Raw genomic sequence first — 23391 nt, 5'->3', positions numbered from 1 at the left:
CCTGAATATATGTTTTTACCACCAGAAATGTTATTAAAATAAAGTAGAGAGAATTGAAACTAGATTTTTTTTTTTTGCTATACTATGGTGGTATACATTTCTGTGAGCTTGTTGAAGCTTCTCTGTGAGACCATTATTTACCATGAGTCGTCGCGTCGTCCTCCCGTCCTCCTCCTTCTCCTCCTTCCCCCCTCCCTCTTCCTCCTCCTCCCCCTCCCTCTCCTCTTCCTCCTCTTCTTCCTCCTCCTCCTCCTCCTCCTCCACTGAGCACTTGCCCTGTACCCTACCATGTCTACCACATCCCACACCTGCTTTTGTTATTGTGTGACTGCACTGCCTCCTACATTCTAGCCTAGACCTTTTGTTTCCCTTTTTTCAGACTAGAGTTCCATGAGGACATGAGTTCAATACCCAGCAGACATAAGAAGTTGGGTGTGATTAACTGCATCTTTGTAATTCCAGTGCTGGGGAATGAAGACAGGTGATGCCCAGTACTTGCTGGCCAAAAACTGGCAAGCCGCACATCCCAGCGAGATACTCTGCTCAAAACAAGATAGGTGGACTGTGAAGAACACTGTCTGAATTTGACTTCTGACCTCTGCAAACAGCACTGATTTGTATGTGCCGTTGCGCGCACGCGCGCACGCGCGCGCACACACACACACACACACACACACACACACACACACATATTAAAACAAAATTATTTAGATTCTTGGGAAACACTGCATGGTCCTTCTTATTGAATGAATCTGACTAACAGAGTGAAAACATCCTAGTTTCTTTTTGTCCTTAAAAATCCTCTTTTCTTACTGATTCTGGATAAAAGAAAAGTGAGCTAGAATTGTCTTCATTTCCTGGAAAGACAGGGTGATAATTTCGCCTACACTATGATTATGACATTATTGCCATATCCTACAGTGCTCCTGTCTATTCACTGTATGATTGAGTTTTGCTTTTTTGTTGTTTGTTTTTTCCTGTCTGTTTGCATATATGGACATTTAAACTGAATGTTTTCAGCTGTCCTCTAATCAAAAAACCAAAAGAAAAAGAAAAAAGAGAAAAAACCCTACAAGGATAATATCTCCAGATGTCTTCCTGGAAAGCTGATGCAATATGTCAGGCATTGCAGTAAGAAACTGCAGAATGACAGAATGATGATTTATGTCTCTGTTGCTTTATTCTCTATCTGGTTTTTTTACTGCCATTAGCGACCGTTGAATACTTGAGATGTGACTAGTCTAAGTTCCAAAGGCTTAACACACACACTAACACACACACACACACACACACACACACACACACACACACACACATATACACACTCTCTCTCTTTCTCTCTCTCTCTCTTCCCCCACCTCTCTCTCCATAAATAAGTAAATAAACAAATGAATGAATGAATGAATGAATGAATGAATGAATGATGTAGTGAAATGTTTTAAGACTGTTTCTTTTTAAGACAGATTCCAAGTGCCAAAATTCAATCTGGGACAAGAGGTTTAGTATGAACTAAGTATCATGTGTAGGATGTTTGGCACATGTTAGGGTATAGTTCAAAATAAGTACTTCGGAGTAATAGGTTGGTAAATTTGACTGGCATGTGAGAAATTAATACTCTGTATGTAGAATAATCTTTTTTCTTTTTCCTTGTAGACTTTTGTGAATGATGTAAGGATACCAGAGCAGACTTACATCACTTTGAAACTTGAAGATAAGCTGAGATTTGGATATGATATCCTTATATAATTTGGTGCATTTATTAAAATAATTAAAAATAATGACTATGCTGCAATTTAATATCTTGTGATATATGAATTAACAATACTGGAAATTTATGCATACTGTTTGTCTTCAGTCACTGTGTTCCTAAGGACGATCCTGGAAAGCTTGGTAAGGCTCAGCTGCTGCCCATCTCTTTCTGTGGTGTACTTTACATAATTTGGGTGTGAAAGAATGGAGCTCAAAGGAGTACTGTGAATGTCTTCAGCACCGTCTACCCAAGATTCTTGCCAGGTGAATTACAAGGGCCCAAGGCCGTCTCTTAGGACATAGACATTAACCTGCCTCTAACCCCATGCTATACTGCTGGTTTAATTCACAGTGTAACATAGTCTGTGTTTTCTGACACCAATATTACATGACTAGCACATTTTCATTTCGTGTGTACTCATTTTCTGTTTAAAACTTAGAGTCTAGGGCTGGGGATTTAGCTCAGTGGTAGAGCGCTTACCTAGGAAGCGCAAGGTCCTGGGTTCGGTCCCCAGCTCCGAAAAAAAGAACCAAAAAAAAAAAAAAAAAACTTAGAGTCTAATAACTGGACAGTTACATGATTTTACTGTACTGTAAAGAGTAGTATAGAGGACTCTAGTAAAATGAAAGTAGTAAGACTGAGCAGTAATAAAAACATTTCTATTTGTATTTAATTAAAATAAAAATATTTCCCAGTATGCCGAACATTTGTCTTGAGATTTAGTTTTTAAATATTAACTGAAGCTCAGATAATGTAAAATGCTGAACATTAGCAATCTGCTAGACTTAGATCATTTTATATCAAAGAAAGTGAGCTTAGATGACTTAGGTTAATACTCAAACGTACTATCACATATAACAAAAGATAGAATTTTTAAAGTTTAAAATTTAAACTCAAATACTTTTACACCACATACTTTACATTTATACTTGAAAAATGAAAAAATATATATTAATTTAAAACTTATTTGTTATGTACATTAAGTCTTTTAAAACTATGTATGGTGTGGCTGGTGAGATTGTTCAGCTGGTAAAGTTACACGCTGCCAAGTGTAGCAACCTGAGGTCCATCTCCAGGACCTGCCTAGTGGAAAGGGAGAGCTACATGTTGTGTGACCATTACACATGCACTTGGAGTACATGCATGCATACATACACCACATAAAGAAATGTAATGTTTAAATTACACATAAGGTAAACTAGGTAAGAGGTACCTTTAACCAGCTTAAGTGTTATCAAGATGTAGCAAATACACTTTGTATACAAGTACCTCCTGCAATTAACTTACTAGTTTTCTTAAAACAAATCCTAAGAAATTTGATTTTAATAAAATTTTATAAAGTTACCTTTGAGTTTGAATTCCAGAAGGAACACTAGCAAATTCAGTAGAGCACACTTTTAATCCTAGCTCCTCTGAGGCTGGAAAAGGAAGATGACTTGGGCTGGCATGAGAGTGCTTTCAAGAAGAATGGGAGGAAGGCACGAAAGAGGAGTAGCTTAAGAAATTGCCCATACTTTCCAGACTACAGATTGTCATCTATGAACAGCAAACTAAGCTTTCCCTGCTCCACAGTCGACCCATGGTGCCTCTAAAATTGCCTGGGGCCTTTAAGTTTTTTTCCCTAAGGAATTCCTCAGACATAGTCAGTATTGAGCTAACACTGCCCCTCAGATGCCCAGGGTAAGCTCATGTACTTTCACTCTTGATTTAACATTTCATACTGAAATAGACATGGCAGAAATTTTATTCCATGGGGCAGAATTATTTTTAACCAGTTCGTGTGATAGCTACACTTGTTTCTGTATTAGCTTTACTAGACTGGAGGAATTATCATGCTTTATTCATGTATACAATTAAGTTTATAGGCAATCTAAAATACTGTACCTTGGAGAGGAAAGCTCTGATTAATAACATGTCACCTTAATGGAGAGACAGTTTTAACATGGTTTAAGATTTGAGCTAATGAACAGCTATAAGTCTGTTTTCTTAGAACTTTTTTTGAAAAGCATGAACTCAATAAAACACTCCAGTTTTCAAATTGACCGTAAACTCAAAGCAGCAATCAATAAACATTCAAATATGTATACTCATTTAGATAATCACAGATGTGGCCGAGGAGGCCAAAGTGCTTTCATTGCACATCTGTTAGATGCTTCCTGTTTCGCAAGATTAGATTTGGTGGTCTGGGATATAGTAAATGATTTTTTAAACAATATTGTTTTAGTCTTTGAAGGTGTCATGCAGTTTTGTGCATGTTTATTCACTCCCCCTCCCACAGTTCCTTCTGTGGCTACGGGTCTACCACTCTCTCCTTCCTTCTCCTTCCTACCCACCCAACTTTGAGGTTTTTTTTTTTAAGTCTCCCCACCATCTGTGCCCCTACCATTGAATCCAGATTGTGTGGCCTAATTAACTAGTCTTGGGAGTGATATAATTAAAGAAAACTGGCGCTAGTCCAGTGACTGACCTTAACTCAATCCTTTTGCCTGAGCTTCCACAGTGCTAAGAGTTTAGGCATGCACCACCATCTTTTTCTCAGTAGTTTTAGTTTCCACGCAACGGTCTTGGTTTCAAATACAGTTTGCTTTTGTTGTTACCCCTTACAGTTTGACATCCCAGTGACTTCTTTTAAGCTTTCAGGCCATGAATCTTATTACCGTCCTCTACAAACTACTTATTACACTCTCTTAAGCTTCTCTCTAACTTCATTATCCTTATTAACCCCCCCACCCCGACATACAAACACACGCGTACATTAAAATCCAAAGACTACGTTTACAATTGAGTCTGTAAAATACTTTGGCTAACAACCATTTCTAAGACATAAATCTGCCAGTATAAGATCAAGAAAAGCCTTTTTGTGGTCTACTGTTTTCCAGCATCTTAAATTTTCATTGAAAAAAGTCTACTTCCTTGATGATAGGTAGATCACTAGGAATTTTGTTTCGACAAATAGATGGAATGTTTTTCCCTATTTTTTTCTCAGCAATTGTTTTTAAAAGATTTATTTATTTTATATATGTGAGTACACTGTTGCTGTCTTCATGCACACCAGAAGAGGGCATCAGATCCCATTACAGATGGTTGTGAGCCACCATGTGGTTGCTGGGAATTGAACTCAGGACCTCTGGAAGAGCAGTCGGGTGCTCTTAACCACTGAGCCATCTTGCTAGCACACAGATTTTTTTAGTTGAATAGTAAAATCCTACTTTTTGTATGTTAAATTTTATGCCCTACAACTTCTCTGAAGTTGTATAGAATTGCGTTACTTGATGGGGTCTGTAGAGCCTTTGGGATAGAGTCACCCGTCACATGCGCAAGTAAGAGTGTGACTACTTCTTTGAACACTATGGCAAGTAAGAAATAGAAAATGCTACATTTGTTGCATTCTGGACTTTAGAGGAAACACTACATTGTTTTGCTATTTAGTAAAGTATTGGCATAGCTTTGTTGTATATGTTATTTGTTATTTTGAGTTAAAGATTTGTTTGAAAAGAAAGATTTGTTTGAAAGCCAATGTAGTCACAGCGACATCTGACACTTGTGTTTTTAAGTCACAGCTCTTATGAATAACAGAAACTATTTAAAATTTTTGCTTTGCTCAGTCATAATTGTTTTAAGGTAAAGGATAATGTCTAAAAGTGCATTCCTAGCATACAGGTTTGTTTCTGTGACCCTTGTAGATAAATATGTATTAAATAAGTTATATAGGGATGTTTTACATTAGCTGACATGGTCTTATAAAGCACTGAGGAAATAAACCAGAAATTATTTGCATGATTTATACATTTAGCCCTATGTTTCCCAATACATTCACCAAAAAGTTTTAATTTTTAAATAAGCTTTAAAATATTTTATAACTTACTGACATTATGAGTAACTGCATTTCTATGATTTTTCTTGATTGGCAAGTTGAAAACTATGAAAATTTACACAACTGAGAAGATACAACTTTTAAGGCATAAAAGCTGAATCCACATGTCTAGTTACTTTTCTATTGCTATAAAGATGCACCATTACCAAAGCAATGTATAGAAGCAAACATTTAATTAGGGACTCTCTTACAGTTTCAAAGGGTCAGTCTATGACCGTCAAGTAGGGAACATTGCAGGAGACAGGCAGACCATCGCACTGGAACAGTAGCTGAGAGCAGGTTGTTCTCAGAGGCCATTTCATTCAAACCACCACACCATAGCAGTGTCAGATTTCAGAGGTGAAGTCTTCTGATTTCCACACATAGAAAACAAAATATTTCAACAGAAGAGGACTCCTGTTATTCTTTCTGAGCTGGAGTCTTAGGCCAGGGGAATGAATACCTTAGAGTAGCCCCAAGGCAGAGATGCTTATGTATCTCTGAGAGGTAGCACTAAAACGTCCTCACAGTAGTCCATATTCATTCATGTTTTCGTCGAAAACATAGCAATCACTGTCAACTTATTAAATGCTATCATTGCCATTGAAAAGTAGTTGTGCTGTGAATTTTCTTTTAAGCTCTTTATTCTGAGGCAAAAAAAAAAAAAAGCAAGAGCAGTGGTTCTCACCTTCCTAATGCAACCCTTGAATACATACAGTTCCTCATGTTGTTGTGACCTCTAACCATAAAATTATTCTCATTGTTAAGTTATAACTATAATTTTGCTATTATTATGAATCATAATATAAGGTTCTGATTTGAAAGATATCTGATAGGATTGTAACCCAAAAGTTGAGAGCCACTGTACTAGGTGATTTTCATTAAATGTTTAGTTATATGTATATTTCTATGTTAACAGCAAATATGCATATGACAAAAATGAGAGATTCTACAATCAGAGTTATAGAAAGCTTCTTTATTGACAGAAAACTTCCAGACAGGATTCAATAACTATATTCTTAGAGAGCACAGGATTCTGTCTACTCTCTAAATGGTTTGTTGCAGAACAGAGATTAATGGAATTAAATAGAGTTGTTTATAGGTCTAAGAAGTTCTGTTCATTAAGTTTACCCCTCTCTCTCTCTCTCTCTCTCTCTCTCTCTCACACACACACACACACACACACACACACACACACACACACACACACCATGCTGATTACAGTTTTCTACCCCTGAAGTGATTGATGAGTGCTTTGAATTAGTAAAGGATGGTAGAATTTAGTATGTAATTATAAAATTGCTTTCATTGTAAGGTTAAATAATGGTAGGAAATCAGACCTCTAGAGGATTGATCTTTAATAAGAAGCCTTGTTGTTTAGACATAATAATGGAAGCATTCATTATATGTAAGCATTTGTTCTCATGTGTATAGAATCATTGTTTGATGATGTAATATGACCTTATTGCGATAGATGGAAGGAAGGGGGTGGTGTAGTTACATATAAACCCTAATTATAGCCTTTATTTTCTTTGTACTTGCAAAATGAACCTCATTTTATCAAAGTTTGTGAAAATCTGAAAGTCTCTTCAGGATTTGCTGTTGGGTGTTGACTCATGAGACATTTTTACACTTTTGTGACTAGGTATCTATAATTTTCTTCATTTTGGTCCTGCCATATTGTTGCTTATGAAAATTAAAAATTTTTGTGTTCTAATTATTTGAAGGCCAGTATTGCCTAAGATTATAAATATTTATTGGATTTTAAGGCTAATATTAATGACAAATTATGTATTTTGAGTATTTTTTTGTTATTAAAGGGAATATTCCAGGGTCAGACTACATTCCAAGTACTCTGCAAGCTGCCAGAAGAATCTCAAACTAGAGACCTTGTGTATAAAGCACTTTTTGTTAAGTCTGGGGAAGTGGTCCAGTGGTGGTGCACGTGTCTAGCATATGCAGTCCCGGGTTTAATCCCCAGTGCTATTACAAATAGATGATAAATACATAATAATTGGATTAGTTACTCTTAAAATGGGATAATTTCTAAATTATATTTGATGATCTTTACATTTATTCACTTTATTAATTTTTAATTAATTATTTTATTTACATTCCAAATATTGTTCCTCTTCTGGTTCCCCTCCAAGAGTTCTTTACCCCATTCCCTCTCCCCTTGGGCTCTGAGAGAGTGCTCCCCCAGCCATCCCCTTTTTCTGGAGCTTCAAGTTATAAGCACATTCTTCCTTAGCTCTGTTTACATACAAATCTCTTCACTGTAGTGCGAGGAGAAATGAGGGTCCCTGAAGAAGCTCTTAAGGTAAGGTTTATCCTTGTTGCCAGCCTGTTACTACACTTGAATCTTTCATGGAAACCTCACTGATTTTAAATGTTTTGTAGCATGAGAAGTTTACCATTCAGCTTCAGTTGTCCCAGAAGTCTTCAGAATCAGAATTACCAAAATCAGCAAGTGCCAAAGGCACAGAGTCGAAAGTGGAGGCTGCTGCAGAAGTGCCCCACAGAGCCACAGAAGCACTGAAGGCTGAGGAGAAACCCGTGGGTGAGTGGGCTGCATGATCTGGAGAATGATGTGTGTGTGTGTATGTATGTATGTATGTATGTATGTATGTATGTATGTATATCCATATCTATATATCTCAGAGGGAGGGAGGAGAGGAAGCACATACACAACATCAAGTTGGTACCTACAGAAACTGACTGTGGAAGCATCTAGATAGCAGGCAGTTGATATTCCCAATGCAAAGTCCCAGACAGAAGAGACTGTCTCTTGGGATGAGCCTTCCAAGCAAAACAACAACAAGCTAAAATATAGAAAGGTAGTGTCATGTTGTAGGTTGCTCACAACATCCAGGAGAAACTGACTGGGGAAATTGAAGCAGTTAACTGCAGTCCTCAATTGGACTGTCCCCTGGTGACCCAGATTCCCAGAGCCAAGATTCCAGTTTCTCTCTTTCTCTGCAGACATTTCCATATTAGTGAATAACCTAATAATCTCTGTGAAAATAGTTTGTCTTTTAGCTGTCCTCCACGACACACATTGTACTTTTGGGTGTTGTTTTTCTCTTCTCCCTGTCAAACATTTAAGGGGGCTAACCCATCCCCAGACCTTGGAAGACACTTTGAGACAAGCATGCTTGGGGTCTAATGTGGGGCTTGCTATCTGTCCCACTTTCAGAGTTAGCTTCTCACTGAGCTCCAACACACAATAGTTCATCAATATAAATACAACAATAGTTGTCAATATAACATTTATTACAATACTCTTAACTCCTTTGGAAAATTTTGAATTTATACTGAAGTCTTAAAGAAATTATATTTTTTGTTCTCATACACCTATCTATATGCATAAAAATGTATATAGTGACTAATTCCAGAGTACATTTTAATATAGCCAGTTTACCCTAGAAAACATTACAGCTATGTCCACATGTACCCCATATGTTAATAAGAAAAGTAGTTTTAATATTTGAAGAAAATAATAGTTTAAAACTGTAGCTTATTATTTTATATTATCTATATTTCTCTAAATTATAAATAAAATAAAAGGGAAATTTTTTAAAGATTATTTCTTTATTTTATGTATATTAGTGCTGTTTGTATATATACCTGCATGCCGGAAGAAGGTATCAGATCCCAGTACATGGTTACATGCACCATGTGGTTGCTGGGAATTGAACTCAGGACCTCCGGAAGAGTAGTCAGTGTTCTTACCCTCTGAGCTGTCTCTCCAGTCTGCAAAAAGGGAAATTTTAATAATACTGCATCATCCATCCATATATCATCCAATGCTTAGTATTAATAATTACAAAGATGCTTCACATACACAATCCCTTCAAGTAACAGCTGCCGACAGACTGATGCATCTACTGAAACTAGAGCTTGCTAACATGAGTGAGCGCAAGTGTAGTTAGTGTCTAATACCCCGTGTCGTTTCTCATGCCAAAATTTGCTTTAGCTTCGTCTTTTATATATTTAGACTTAATGACAATCCTGATCAGACTGTTTTTATTATTCCCTTGGTAATTACTGTATAATTCCAACAAAATTCTTCTACCTAAGACACTTGTGTCTAGATACTAAATACAGTCACAGATCTCAGTCACATCAGAGAGCCCTCTAACACTTAATAAAAAGCTGCTGTCACACATAGCTTTACTCAGTCATTGCCAGTGTGTCTCAGTTCTCAGTCACTAAGTCGTGTCCAGTTCTGTCTAGGTTCAAGCACAAAGGCTACACTACTGAAGCAGAGTACTTTTATCAACTAAGTAAACTTAGCATCACACAACATATATTCCCTTGTTTCATCTGCTTTAGAAAGATCTTTTTTAACTCACTTCTTAGATGTTTCTGCTATGCCCCGAGGCACTCCATTATATGGACAGCCTTCATGGTGGGGAGATGAGGAGGTGGACGAACAAAGAGCTTTCAAGGCCAATGGCAAGCCCGAGGGGAAGAGTCAAGAGCCTGCGACTTCAGGTAAAAATACCTCAATGGCTGCGACATCAGATTCATATTGGGCAAGTATTCAATCTAAACAAAAGTCACTATACTCTGAAAAATGTTCTATCCCATAACTTCATTCTTAAAATGGCTTTGCTCTTGTAGTGTATTATGAGTCTTGCGTAAAATACTAATAAGTACAATGTGTATATAATACAAAACCTTGTTACATTTTTCCTGTTTATGAAATTGTTAAAAAAAATGCAGGTTAATAGCATTAACAGGACATTTTAAGTATTTTAAAGTGATTATTAAGTTGAATTTATAAAAGTAGGCACATATGAGCTCCATGTTCTTTCTTTATTCATTATAAAATAAAAAAATTCTGTTACATTCAGAAATATGATACAAAGTTATAAGTTTGTTAAAGCCCCATTTTATTGTGATAAGATAGCAGTATGATTCCGAGTTCAGCAGCCAAAGGTCAGGCTCAGTTATGGCTTAGAGCCTCACGTTAGTAACTAAGGAACATGTTCTGTTCTTAGTGGTGTACTTCAGTGTTTGGTGATCAGTATCCAGAAAAATCAAGATTTCCAGGATAAATGGAGATCTTGTCACATGAAGTTGTAGAAAAGACATCAGAGCTGAAGGATGGAGCAGCCAGTTTGTTTAGTAACAGCAGATAAAGATCAAAAACTGGAGGAATTCAGTACAGACACCAAGGATCAGTTTGGAAGACTCATTATATATGACTGAGGCAAAGACAATCCCTGTCAAAACTCTTTCAAGTTTTCTTTGACTTTATTTACACAAAGTAAGCAGGACAGTTTTGTTAGCTGGAGAATTATAAAAATTCTATCCTTTAACATAGTCTACCTAGACCAGCTTTTATTGATTATAAAAGCTGTCAATAATCAATAGGTTCTATGATGCTGAACATTGCAAATGACTCTCCTTCACAGCTGTCTTGTTTCATCCCCATTGCATTTCCTTTATATTATTTAATATTTCGTGTCATGTAAATGACAGAACTGCTACCTGATACTAAGTAGGAAAGGAGTGTACTTGATTCCTCTTGTGGTTGTACAGTGCAACAGACAGGATTGCTAGCTAGTCTTGCAGCCTCTGTCTTGGTATCCACAGTACTTACACACTGATGCAGTCACCTCACATTTAAGCTGCTTTCACCAGCATCCAAAGTTATGCAGTTTTTGAACAAACCAGCAAAAAAGAACAAGAGCTGTATACAGAAGACATCCTGGGATTTGAAAGAAAACCTTTCCCAAAAATCTTCAACACATCTCTTATTAGCTTCTCACAGATTCAGAAGGTCACTTGCTGTTCTAACCAGTCTCTGGCAATGCAAATAATATTATCACTATAAAACCCTTGCTCCCCTCGAAGCATGGGGTGGAGTTATTTGTCCCCAGGGCATATGAGCAGTGTCACAGAAAAGTGATACTAGAAGCTTCTGAAGTTCTTTTAGGAAAAAGTTTCTTTAGAAAGGAGAAACATGGGTTGGGGATTTAGCTCAGTGGTACAGTGCTTGCCTAGGAAGCGCAAGGCCCTGGGTTCGGTCCCCAGCTCCGGGGGGGAAAAAAAAAAGGAGAAACAGGAAAAGGATAACAGAAGTCAATTATTAATATCTGCTTTATTTTTTATTTTCTTCTCTCCATTTTATATATTACCTACTTTTTGTCTTTCCACTGCTGAGTCATAATTTAACTTCTAAATTCAAATTTCGACTTCATTACTGTAAACTTTACATAGCAAATATGAACTGATCTTCAGTTCAGATACAACTACAGTGGCTTTGTTTTGCATGCCAAGTAGAATTTGAACTTTTTGATCCCTGATGTGCTTTGTACATCTTGATGCATCTTATTATTTCAGTATTATCTCCCTTCATACCCCCACAGAAATTGTGCTTAATTCCTGCCTCCTCTTCTCCCTCAATATTTATGGCGTAAATTACTAAATGATATATGTAATACTGTTTCATTCACTATTTTTGCATAAATCTTGGCTGAACTCTAAATTCCTTACTTCAAGTTCCATATATCCTGACTTCATTTTGTAATAGAGCTAATTACCTGATATGAGGGGCAAGGGGGTGGATATAACCACAGGTCAATTTAACTATTGCAGTATTCTGAAATTAAGGAGCCATTAAGTAAATGTATCATTTGCCCTCACACAACGTTAGAACTCTGAGGCACATAGTGTGTGAGGTCCAGTGGTGCATGTATATGACTGGTGACAGAGTAGCAGTCTTACTTTGGTCATCTCTTCCACGTGCTTTGATTGAATCTCCTCATCCTGGCAAGAGCTAAAGATAGCTGCCACTGTTGCTTTTGTGAGTTTAGTAGATAGTTGAGACACAGAGTGATGTTAGTTTCCTTACCAAAGACAGTACTATTCATGAGATTCCTAAGAAAACACACCAAGGTCTCATACAGCAGATGTGGGGCATGCTTCATCTACCACTGAATCTGATGACTTTATGTCAGGAAAAGGAACCATTAGAAACCATCAGTAAAACCATAGTGAAACCCTCTGTCTCTCAAATATAGACAGACAGGTAGGTAGGTTGGTAGGTAGGTAGATAGATAGATAGAGTGAGTAAGTGAGCCAACCTGGGCTACATAAGCCCTATCTCAAAATAAATAAATAAGGAAAACAAAACCAGGAAAATATAGATTGTTAGCTGTTAATATCTTCTAGTTTATGCATATAGAATCAATTCTAGCTTAGTTACTAAATTTTTGATAATTGAGGTTAATTATAAAATATTAATACAAATACAAGGTCCTATAGTTTAATTTAGTTTAAATAAAATAGATGTGAATAGAAATTAACATCAAATTCATGAACACCAGAATATGTTCTGTCAGTGTTGTGAGAGAAGAAAGCTGTTTAACTTTCCTAACATTATATTAAAATTCCTTAGCCATTATTCTGCGATGAATTTCAAAAGGACATTTCTCATGATGTTGTCTTCGGGAGAAATAAATCTCTGTCTACATACTAAAATTTCCACATAATTTTACTTTAATTTTATAACTGAGTTATTGAAAAGTTAAATCATTTGTCATAAATCGTTAAAGAATATAATATCTCTATCACTACCTCCTTAGAGAAAGCTAAGAACAACTTTAAGCTTTTCTTTATTACTGAGAATGATCACTGTTAAGTTATTGAGCAATGACACCTTATAGTAGTGTTCTCCAGAGCCTGACCCTTTCAGGCCCCGGTTACTGAGTGACCCTGGGATACTGTTTTCAAGGTCAGTCATCTGCTCTTGATTTTCCTCTTACCTCTGTGCTTGCTCTAATAACTTCTCTGAGATACTTCACTTTTCTTTGATAAGCCCAATGATGATAATTTTGAAAAGAATAATTTTTACTTTTTGTATTTTTATTCTTAAATATTCTCAGCCTTTTGTGTACATTTTTTGACAGTATGAGTGTGGCTATTGTGATTATTACTCTTTTAGTAATGGAGCCTTAGATCCTCTATTACCCTGTATGTCTTACATCTTCTATACTCTACCCACATAGTCAATGACAGAACTACTGCTCTCATTTCTCTGTAACAAAAGTTCTTTTATACTTTCATATCTAATCTATGCTAATGACATCAATTGCAGCATCCAATGATTGTACAGAGATGTAATATTTTGAAGATATTTCAGAAGACTAAATACTTTGTGTAATTAAAAAAATGATTGAAAACAGCCCAGTTTGCTTGTATTACCTTTTCTCCCCAGTAAATTGTAATTGAGTTACTATGAATCTGCTTAGAATACAGGTGATATTTGAACCTTAGGGATATTTATTTCACTTTAATTGTTCTTTGATTTTAGGCTATCTTGGGAATAGATGTTTTCTCAACCAAAGGCCAGCTTAGTATTCACCTTCCTTCTTGTACATCTGTACTACCTAAGAACTCCTGTTTAAAAGCGTCTTCTCACACCTCTGTGCAATGTCTTAAGCAGTGGAGGGCTTGCCACAGTGTTCCGTGTTTGTCTGCCCCCCTTGCCACTTACTGCGTGTGACTCAGCTTTCACCCATGTTCCTTGGGCAGTGGTGCATATTCTGCTAATCAGAGATGTAAACTAGGTTTCCTCCAGACCTCCTGGCTGACAACAGAATTTTTTGTTTATGCATTGTTCCTTTCATACTGCTGCTTGGAAGGCCATGCTGCAAGCAAGCCACATATTTTATCACTAACCACTTTACCAAGTAATGTGTGTCATCTCCCAAGCTTCCATAGTATCAGTTTTGTCCTAGAGTCGGGTGTCTGAACATTGTAATTGAGACTGGTAAGTGGAATTGTTGATTCCAAAGCATTGCTTATGTATTTATTTCATATCTCCATCTTCACTTGACTAACTCTCCACTGTTACAGCCCTACACTTATTCTCAAATGGTTCAAATATCAAATTGTGTGTGTGTGTGTGTGTGTGTGTGTGTGTGTGTGTGTGTGTGTGGAATATCTCCACCTATACATTAACTCTTTCTCACCTTGATTTTTCCTGCCTTTTTTTTGTTTGTTTGTTTGCATTGCTGCTGTTCACCTTGCATCTCCTGGTGGTACTGGATCATTCAGACCTTTTCATGCCTGTGACTTCTGTCTGTCATACAAGTGCAGTTGTCTTCATCCAGACTGTTACCTGCCTTCTGATTCTCAGAATACTAATAGTCATTACCAATGACCCTTGGGCTACAGGCTCCCAAATATTTTGAATTCTCTCTCCTTTTTTTCATTAGGGTGCAGCATGGAAGCCAAGCAGCTGGAGGAACAGTCTGCAGCTGCAAGTGAAGAAGCACTTTTTCCTTTCTGTAGGGAACCAAGTTATTTTGAAATTCCCACAAAAGAATTTCAACCGCCATCACAAATAGCAGAGAGCACTATTCATGAGATTCCAACAAAGGACACACCAAGTTCCCATACAGCAGGTGCAGGGCACGCTTCATTTACCATTGAATTCGATGACAGTACACCAGGAAAAGTAACCATTAGAGACCATGTGACAAAATTCGCTTCTGACCAGCGCCACAAGTCAAAGAAGGCCTCTCCAGGAACTCAAGACTTGCCAGGAATTCAGACAGGAATGATGGCACCCGAAAATAAAGTAGCTGACTGGCTGGCACAGAACAACCCTCCTCAGATGGTGTGGGAAAGAGCAGAAGAGGATTCCAAGAGCATTCAGAGTGACGCCCCTGTGTACTTAAGGAGGCTGAAAGGTAAGGTGACCTTCAGAGATCCCCATCGTGTCCCAAGTTACCAGACAGGCGGCTGCTCCTAAGTTATACACTGGAAATATCTTTTTCAAAATTCACATTTAATTTTCAAGCTCAAAACAAGCAACACTGTTCATGTCCAGATCTCTCATTCATATTAGCCTTTCTTTGTTTTCTTGACAAAAGCACATTAATTTGGGGATGGCAGGTATCTTATGTCATTTAATATCTTTACCTGCAAAAATATGACATCTATTAATTATACAAAGCAGAATTTCCCAGAAAATAATCCCCATCATTTTCTTGATTTAAAGAAAGGGTCTGTACAGTTCCTCTTCTCTGTATCATGCTTTCAGTACAGTATCATATCAAGGTTTTGAAAACAAAATTAAGCTACCTAGTATGGGCTGAAAGTTCTGTTGACTCCAGAAAGTCACATTACTGATGGAGTGCTTTAAACTATAAGCCGTTTGCAGAAGCTTTTCACAAAACAGATGCTTTCAGTTTAGATATATTTACTAGGTGTTTGCAATTCTAGTGTAAATTTTGTGCTATCAATTGTAATTTGATGTACATTGTGGAGATTAATCATATAGTAATATTAGCTACTGTATATATTTTATTCAACACTTGGCTACAGTCATTGCATGTACATTGGTTTTAACAATTAATGAGCTTTCTTTCCACTGGTTTGTGAATTGAATTTATTTTGGAATTTGTGTTACTCTGACCTGTGTTTAATATGCTATCAATAAGGGAATGGTTTTGAACAACTGATTGTGAATTTGACAGTTGTGTGGCTTTTATGGGGAGATGATTAATTCTATTTTAAAACTGCTTTTTGGGGTCAGGGACCATGTAGTCTACTCTGTTCCTTAACCCTTCATCTGGGACTTCAGCATATGTTATCTAGTGACTTCATTCTTCATGACAGGACTGGCTCTGACTTTAATTATAGTGGTCAGCAGTCACCTGGCGGAAAGGCAATTGAGTTCTGGTTGTGATGTATGTACTCCTACTAGATGATATGTATATCATAATTGAATCATACACATGCAAAGGTTAAAGGTAGCATATGTAAAATGACTGTTAATGTAACGGTCATTTGATGACAAATTTGTAGATTTGATGAAAAATAGTGATAAGCTAGTAGTATATCAGAAGTAATATATGCCATGAAAATGAGTCTTCTTTAAACTCAGATACTTACTAAATAGATGAAGGACAATTGAAAAGATCCTTTAGGAAGATACCATTTTAAAAAATCTCTGTTAAGGGGCTGAAGAGGTAACTTAGCAGTTAGGACCCAGGTTTAATTTCCAGCACCCATATGGTAGCTCCACACTATCCCTAAAGAGGGGATCCAGTGTCCTCTTGTGACTTCTTAAGGTACCAGGCACTCACAGGGTGAACTTACATGCATGCAGGCAAAATACTCAGACATAAAATAAAATAATACTTAGAAAAATCTTTGAAAATCCTTTTATAGCAGTTAATTGTTGACAGTTATTCTTAAGCCATCATCTTAGAATAGTCTCAGCTCCTCACCAGGACCTAGTTGAGCCTAATTAAAAGTAGAATCATTAATATCCATATGAACATTGTCTTTAAACTGGTCAGAATATCTTTTTATCTAATCACTATTGACCTTGAATTCTTCCATATTTGGCATTAGCCTATTTTGAAAGCCATCCAAGAAAACCCTTTCACAGCACTAACTCATTTTGAATCCCAAATAAAGCCATACTATTTATTTCTTCATACTTACTTATAAATTACATTTCACTTTCTTCAAAATTCAGAGCTGCTATCAATAGATAAGTTTCCCACCAGCTTATGAAAGGGTGCATTCAGATTGTGATAAATGGAAGTAGATAGTAGTCAGTAACGATTACTAAGACTTGGACTTTCGGCAGTTATGAAAATCAATTGATAAGGGATAGAAATAAGTAGGTAGGTAGGTAAATAGATGATAGGTAGATAGGTAGGTAGGTAGGTAGGTAGGTAGATAGATAGATAGATAGATAGATAGATAGATAGATAGATAGATAGATAGATAGATAGATGCCTTGCTCCTACAAGAGTAAAGTGCACGTGCTTTGGGACAGTGAGGAAAATAATGTTCACAAAGCCCATACACTTTCACCCTTTAGGAGAGTTGCAGCTTCCTTTACACCTGCTTCTTACAAAGTACAGCCAGGCTAATCAGAGGGACAGTAAGTGGATCTCTATCTCTAGGCATGGTTAGTGGTCAGCAGAGGGGTTAGGAAGCACGTTGAGCATCTCCTTGTGGTCTTTTTTGATGAAGAGAAACATAAGATTGCAACTCTGACCTAAAATGCCGCACCTTTTCGCCTGGCGTAATACACAGAGCACTAGGAGGACTAATTCATAATTTTATAAGAAAGAAAATGACTAATCTCCAACAGATTAGAAACAGGAAAGAGACGAAACTGGTGTTTTCATTAAAATTCTGAGTGTAAGTTTATTTGGTCTTACTGTACGGGAAATATTAGAGTTTGTTCTTTTGGACCTTAAGAAACTGAATTCCTATTCAATTTATCTAACATAATATGTTTTAAACAGTGCTATACTGAAATGCCTTTTAAACTAGTAGTTCTACCTCTGTTTGGTTTCCATGTACTACCACAATTCCTAAATTATCAGTGACAGAGTCCACTGATTAAGCACATTATTTTCTTTTCATAGTATTTTTGGATAGTAAATAAATTGAAGTTTTTATATTCATCTCATTTGATTTTTATGTTAATCTATAACTTTAATCTGCCTTAGTTTTACCATATTAGTGCACCCTGTTTCTCTTCCTTTTTTAAGATGTCATTCAGTTCTACCATTCCCTTGTCTGTCCTCTTTTATGTACTACATTTTTTAGGTAGTTCTCTTGTGTTACATTTTCACCATTGTTGGTAGCTTCCAGGAACAAACGTGTACATGTTAGAAATCCTTTCCCTGAGACAGCCTTCTCATTCTCTCATACACAGAAAGCCTTTTCTTTCTGATTGTTCTCCTATTAACAGATGTTCGCTTTAGAGTAGACAGCCTGGCAGTGTTTCAGAATCGATTATTTCTATAAAATTGGTTCTGTCAATGTACATTCCAATGTACTGGATTTATTTATAACTTGAAAGAATTTTTTAATCCTTGATTAGTAATTCCATCTAAATCATGTTGCCTTAGTTAGGGTTTTACTGCTGGGAACAGACACCATAACCAAGGCAACTCTTATAAGGACTCTTATAATTGGGGCTGGCTTACAGATTCAGAGGTTGACTCTGTTATCATCAAGGTGGGAGCATGGCGGTGTCCAGATAGGCATGGTGCAGGAGGGGCTGAGAGTTTTCCCTCTTCATCTGAAGGCTGCTAAAAGACTGGATCCCACGTGGTTAGAATAGGTTCTCAAGCCACCAGCACAGTGACATGCTTCTTCCAATGTGGCCACATCTCCTAATAGTGCCACGCCCTTGGCCAAGCATATTCAAACCACCACACATGCCTAGAGTAAACTCTTGCTCTGATACAGAAAAATCTTGTTGGGAGGCAGTGTTCCTAAACTCAAATATGCTTTAATATTCGACATCTACCTATATCTACACCGTGTAGTTTATTAGATGGAAAGATGGGGTAGAAATCTTTGTAATTGGTAGGATGACAGCATCATTGAAGCCGCTAGAGTTTAGAAACCTCGGATGGGAAAATATTTGTAAAGATCGGTTCTTATTAATAGAAGCTAAAAATTTAAATCTTTTTATTGACATGCTGAACTCTTAAAATTATTGAATATCACAATTTAGATATACTCCATTTAAATGACATTCATGTTCTGGTTAATGTTTCAGTTACAACAGCCTTTTAGAATATGATTCTTTTTACTTGATGAGATCATAATCACTTTATTTCCCAATTACCTTTCCTCCATACAAACCCTCCTATAAACCTGTTGTCACTCTCTTTTAAATTATTCCTCATTTTTTTATTACTTGTTCTTACATGCATAATTCCTAAATATATAAGCAATCTGCTGTGTCTGTATAGTCTTGCTTGTCTGTATGTTTTCAGACAGGGCTGACCATTTGGTATTTGGTAATCAATTGTTGGTATTGGGTAATAGTTGGTGTGCTCTTCCCTAGGGAAGACTGTTTTTCTCACTGTAGGCATCTCTTATGTTGCCTGTACTTCTTTGTATAGGGTTGAAACCTTGTTGATTCTTAATGTCTGAGCCAAGTCTTAGGTTTTTTGTTTGTTTGGGTTTTTTTGTTTGTTTGTTTTGGTTTGGTTACCAAAGGTTTACAATTGAGAGGCAGAACTAATGTTTATTAACATTAGAAGTGTAAACTATGACAGGTGATGGAACATTGCTTATTCTTGTAAGGGATTGATGAATCTTTTATAAAGTTGAGATTTAGAAAGAAAAGTAATAACTCAGTTGTTTAGAAAGGGCCTCATTATTGGTGTTGGTTAAATATAATTGTAACTGTTACATTTGAGGGCAGTGTGCAAAGCCTGTTATGCTAAAGGGCATACAACTTCGTCTTTGGAAGGGGAAGGGTACTTTTGTATGTGTTTCTGATTTCTACATGGAATTTTTTTTCTTCTTTACTATATCATGTCTTTCTTGTGTCCAGGAAACAAACATGATGATGGCACCCAGAGTGACTCAGAGAATGCTGGGGTGCACAGGCGCTGTGGCAAGCGTGCAGCTCTGGAGGAACATTTACGGCGCCATCACTCAGAGCAGAAGAAGAAGATCCAGTCTGCTGAAAAGCATCAAGACCAGGCTGCTGTAAGTCAAACTGCTTTTATGATTGCATTCTTTGATGAAGATCATTCCAGAAAGAGAAGGTCACATTCTTTTACTCAAAGTTCAGGAACCTTATGTCAGGAAACTACTTTCTCAACACCACATACAAAACTTGCAAAAGCAGAATCTCCACCAGCAGATGCCAAAGTGGTTTCTTTGTCTTTACAGACTAGCTCTACGCATCACAGAGGGGGGCATGGTGTTCCACATGGGAAATTGTTAAAACAGAAATCAGAGGAGCCATCGGTGTCACTACCCTTCCTACAAACTGCATTATTAAGAAGTTCAGGGAGTCTTGGGCACAGACCAAGCCAGGAGATGGATATAATGTTAAAAAATCAAGCTACTTCTGCCTCTTCAGAAAAGGATAATGATGATGACCAAAGTGACAAGGGTACTTATACCATTGAGTTAGAGAATCCCAACAGTGAGGAGGTGGAAGCAAGAAAAATGATTGACAAGGTAAATAATTGAAATTTGAGTATAATGGTAGTTGTTGGGGGGGTTTGAAATGGAGAACTGGTGTGAAATGTTCTCTTGCAGTAGGTGGTGTTGGGACTTTAGGGTTTTGTTAGGGACCTAAAAGACTAATAGCAAGAACAAAATGTTTCCTACTTTCATTTTTACTTATATTCTGAATTTTCCTGAATTTTAAGTCTTCTACACTTAAACTACGTGGGCCTTTTTAAGGTATATAAATTTCACTGGCTTTAAAACTAATGTCATTTTGTATTTATTTCTATTAAAACTGAACAACGAAATAGATTTCTATAACTATTAACGTGAATATAAATGTTAACTGGTTTTCTATTCATTTTGGGAACAAATGAAAGTGTTTGCTGTGATTAACTTTACCCATATTCTCTTTGTTTCTCTTCACTACTCTCTGTGTTGAAATCAGAACAAAATCAGTTTTTATATGTTTTATTCATTTTACTCAGGCTTAACCCAGTCCTAATAATTTGTCTATATTTCAGATATTTCTTTGATGTTACTGGTTTATTTACATGGTTATTGTTGTATGATTTATAAAGTACTTCCCAATTTGTTATGATAGTAAATGGTGGACCTTAGTAGAATGAGCTATTTATTTTACCACCTGGAAAATAGCAACCTAAGCCCGACCAAACATTAATCTCTTGCTTAAATTCTTGTTACTAAAAATATGCTCAAGGTGAGCAACATGGCTATCACTAAGTGGCTAGTACGGACATACTGAATCAAAGTCTGATAAAAAAAAAGGTAAACACGTGGGTCCTATGTTCGTTAACATTTAGAATATTCTAATTTCAAGAATGGTCCATCAGAAAATGACAAATATCTAGCCCTCTGGGTGCAGGCAAAAATAGTATGACTTTTTCACCTTTAATTTCTCAGTGTATTATTTTTATTTTAATATTTGTTCTATAGTATTTGCAATGTACTCACTAATATACATGTATAATTTGTAAGCATACATTTACTGAGTTTAATTTTTCTACTGTTAAGAGTTGCATAATGCCTAGCTTTAGTCTTGGAGATACGTGTTATATGTAAGCAGTACTTTTACCGTTGTTAAAAAAGAAGCCTAGGCCTTAAAAAGCCTTAGTCAGTTCACTCCACAGTTGGGTAATATTTTTCCATTAAAATATTATTTTATGGTTATATATATATTCAGATGTTAAGAACATGGCTGTTTGCAAGCATCTGGAATTAAATATATAACTATATGTACTATTCTTTTGGGTTAAATGGACCTCTTTAAGCTTAAGTGTCATGTATTCCATAAATTAAGACTTTCTTAGGTTTAACAGGAATTCACAAAACACCTAGGAAGCTTGTCATGATGTCTGTCATATAGCTTATGAAGAAGATCTCTTAATTACTACTTTTTATATTAGTCATTGCTACATATGACTCGCTACCCAAGTCTGTCAAGTCCTGGAAAATTCTTTCAGCACTAAAGGTGTTAAATAAAAAGCCAAGGTAGAAATTACAGAACAAGAGACAGGCCTGGCCTGGGTCAGTGTGCAAGAGAGAAGACATTTCTACAGCTAGGCCTACTTAGGAAAGCAATAGGCAGTGAGGCATTCACAGAATCTGATCATTAGTTGTTGTCTAAAATTATCATATGCATCCTTTTTTCATTTCAAGGAGCACTGTAATACATTATCATTTTCAGAGTGGAGAAACCCAAGATTTTAGAGCAAAGACTATTAAAAAAGAACGATACTATGCAACTTGATGTCTAACTTATCCATTCTTCATTTGTATAAACCAGAAAACGGATACCAAGATTGCTTCAAAGAAAACAAGAGTCATTCCATTTTCATGTGACTGGAACAGTAAGGGAGCTGAGAGTTCAGGATATCTGGTTAAAGCTAGAAGCCACAGGCAGGCCAGCTTAATACTAGGCGCTGCCAGAACAAACTTGGGAGAACTGGATTCAGGCGTCTGAAGAACTGATGGATGGATGAATACAGAGAAAATAAAGGGCAAAAATAGCTAGACTGAGGCATATGCAGTACTTGGAAAGGACTAGAGTAATAAACAGACATGTGCAGTTACCTGTAGCTCCCTCCTTAACGTTTGAGTATGCATGATAGATGTTCAAGCAGCTTTGTCCAACTAACTTCCACATAGTTTTATCTCCTTTCTTACTCCATCATTGATTGTGTTCCATACTTTGTATGAGGAAAAGATTATTAAAACTGGAAATACTCTGTATCCTTTGTCTTAAGAGGTATGTGTTTAGAAGGATATACTTACAAATGAAGTTATATGTTGAATGCTTTGAGAAATCTAACATGTTGAAGGAAATGTTACAGTAGCTTCCAAGAGGATGTCTCAGGTTAAAATCTCTTCAAAAGAGAATTAGTCACTTAATTTAAATAGTTAAAATTGTCAGGGGCTGGAGAGATGGCTCAGTGGTTAAGAGCACTGACTGCTCTTCCAGAGGTCCTGAGTTCAATTCCCAGCAACCACATGGTGGCTCAGAACCATCTGTGATGGGATCTGATGCCCTCTTCCGGTGTGTCTAGAGACAGCTACAACATTCTGATATATACATAAAATAAATAAATAAATCTTTAAACTGTCTGCAAGAGTCTGTAGACACTATCATCTTGTTGCATTTTCATCTTGATTAATCATTGCTTTATTAGCCTGTAGTTTTGTCCTTATTTACCTACGTGGGAAAGAACTATAAACTCCATACTATAAGGAACTGCCCTCAGTATGCTCAATGAATATTAGATTTAACTGTCAGCAAAGTTAACTTTGA

General features: G+C 36.6%; 1 protein-coding gene and 1 non-coding gene across 19 annotated transcripts in view; both read left to right on the top strand.

Moving 5' to 3' along the window:
* Cep170 (centrosomal protein 170) overlaps positions 1 to 23391 on the top strand; it is an 84183-nt gene that overhangs the window by 23986 nt on the left and 36806 nt on the right. For 8 of the 18 annotated variants that reach the window (XM_063272001.1, XM_063271998.1, XM_063271997.1 and 5 more), the window contains exons 4-9: positions 1654 to 1735; positions 7868 to 7923; positions 8004 to 8163; positions 9966 to 10100; positions 14837 to 15313; positions 19954 to 20591. In XM_063272001.1, coding sequence (XP_063128071.1) covers positions 1654 to 1735; positions 7868 to 7923; positions 8004 to 8163; positions 9966 to 10100; positions 14837 to 15313; positions 19954 to 20591 — 1548 coding nt within the window. Of the gene's footprint in view, positions 1 to 1653; positions 1736 to 7864; positions 7924 to 8003; positions 8164 to 9965; positions 10101 to 14836; positions 15314 to 19953; positions 20592 to 23391 lie in introns of all 18 variants that reach the window. The other 10 variants (XM_063272008.1, XM_063272007.1, XM_063272006.1 and 7 more) reach the window with 3 other exon arrangements.
* Positions 17373 to 17471, top strand: Mir350 (microRNA 350). The gene has a single exon (NR_031794.1). It is a non-coding gene; the product is annotated as a microRNA 350 (primary transcript).

This window comes from Rattus norvegicus, chromosome 13, assembly GCF_036323735.1.
Source record: "Rattus norvegicus strain BN/NHsdMcwi chromosome 13, GRCr8, whole genome shotgun sequence".
NCBI lineage: Eukaryota > Metazoa > Chordata > Mammalia > Rodentia > Muridae > Rattus > Rattus norvegicus.
Note: the sequence above shows the minus strand (reverse complement) of the source record. Positions and strands in the feature narration are given on the sequence as shown.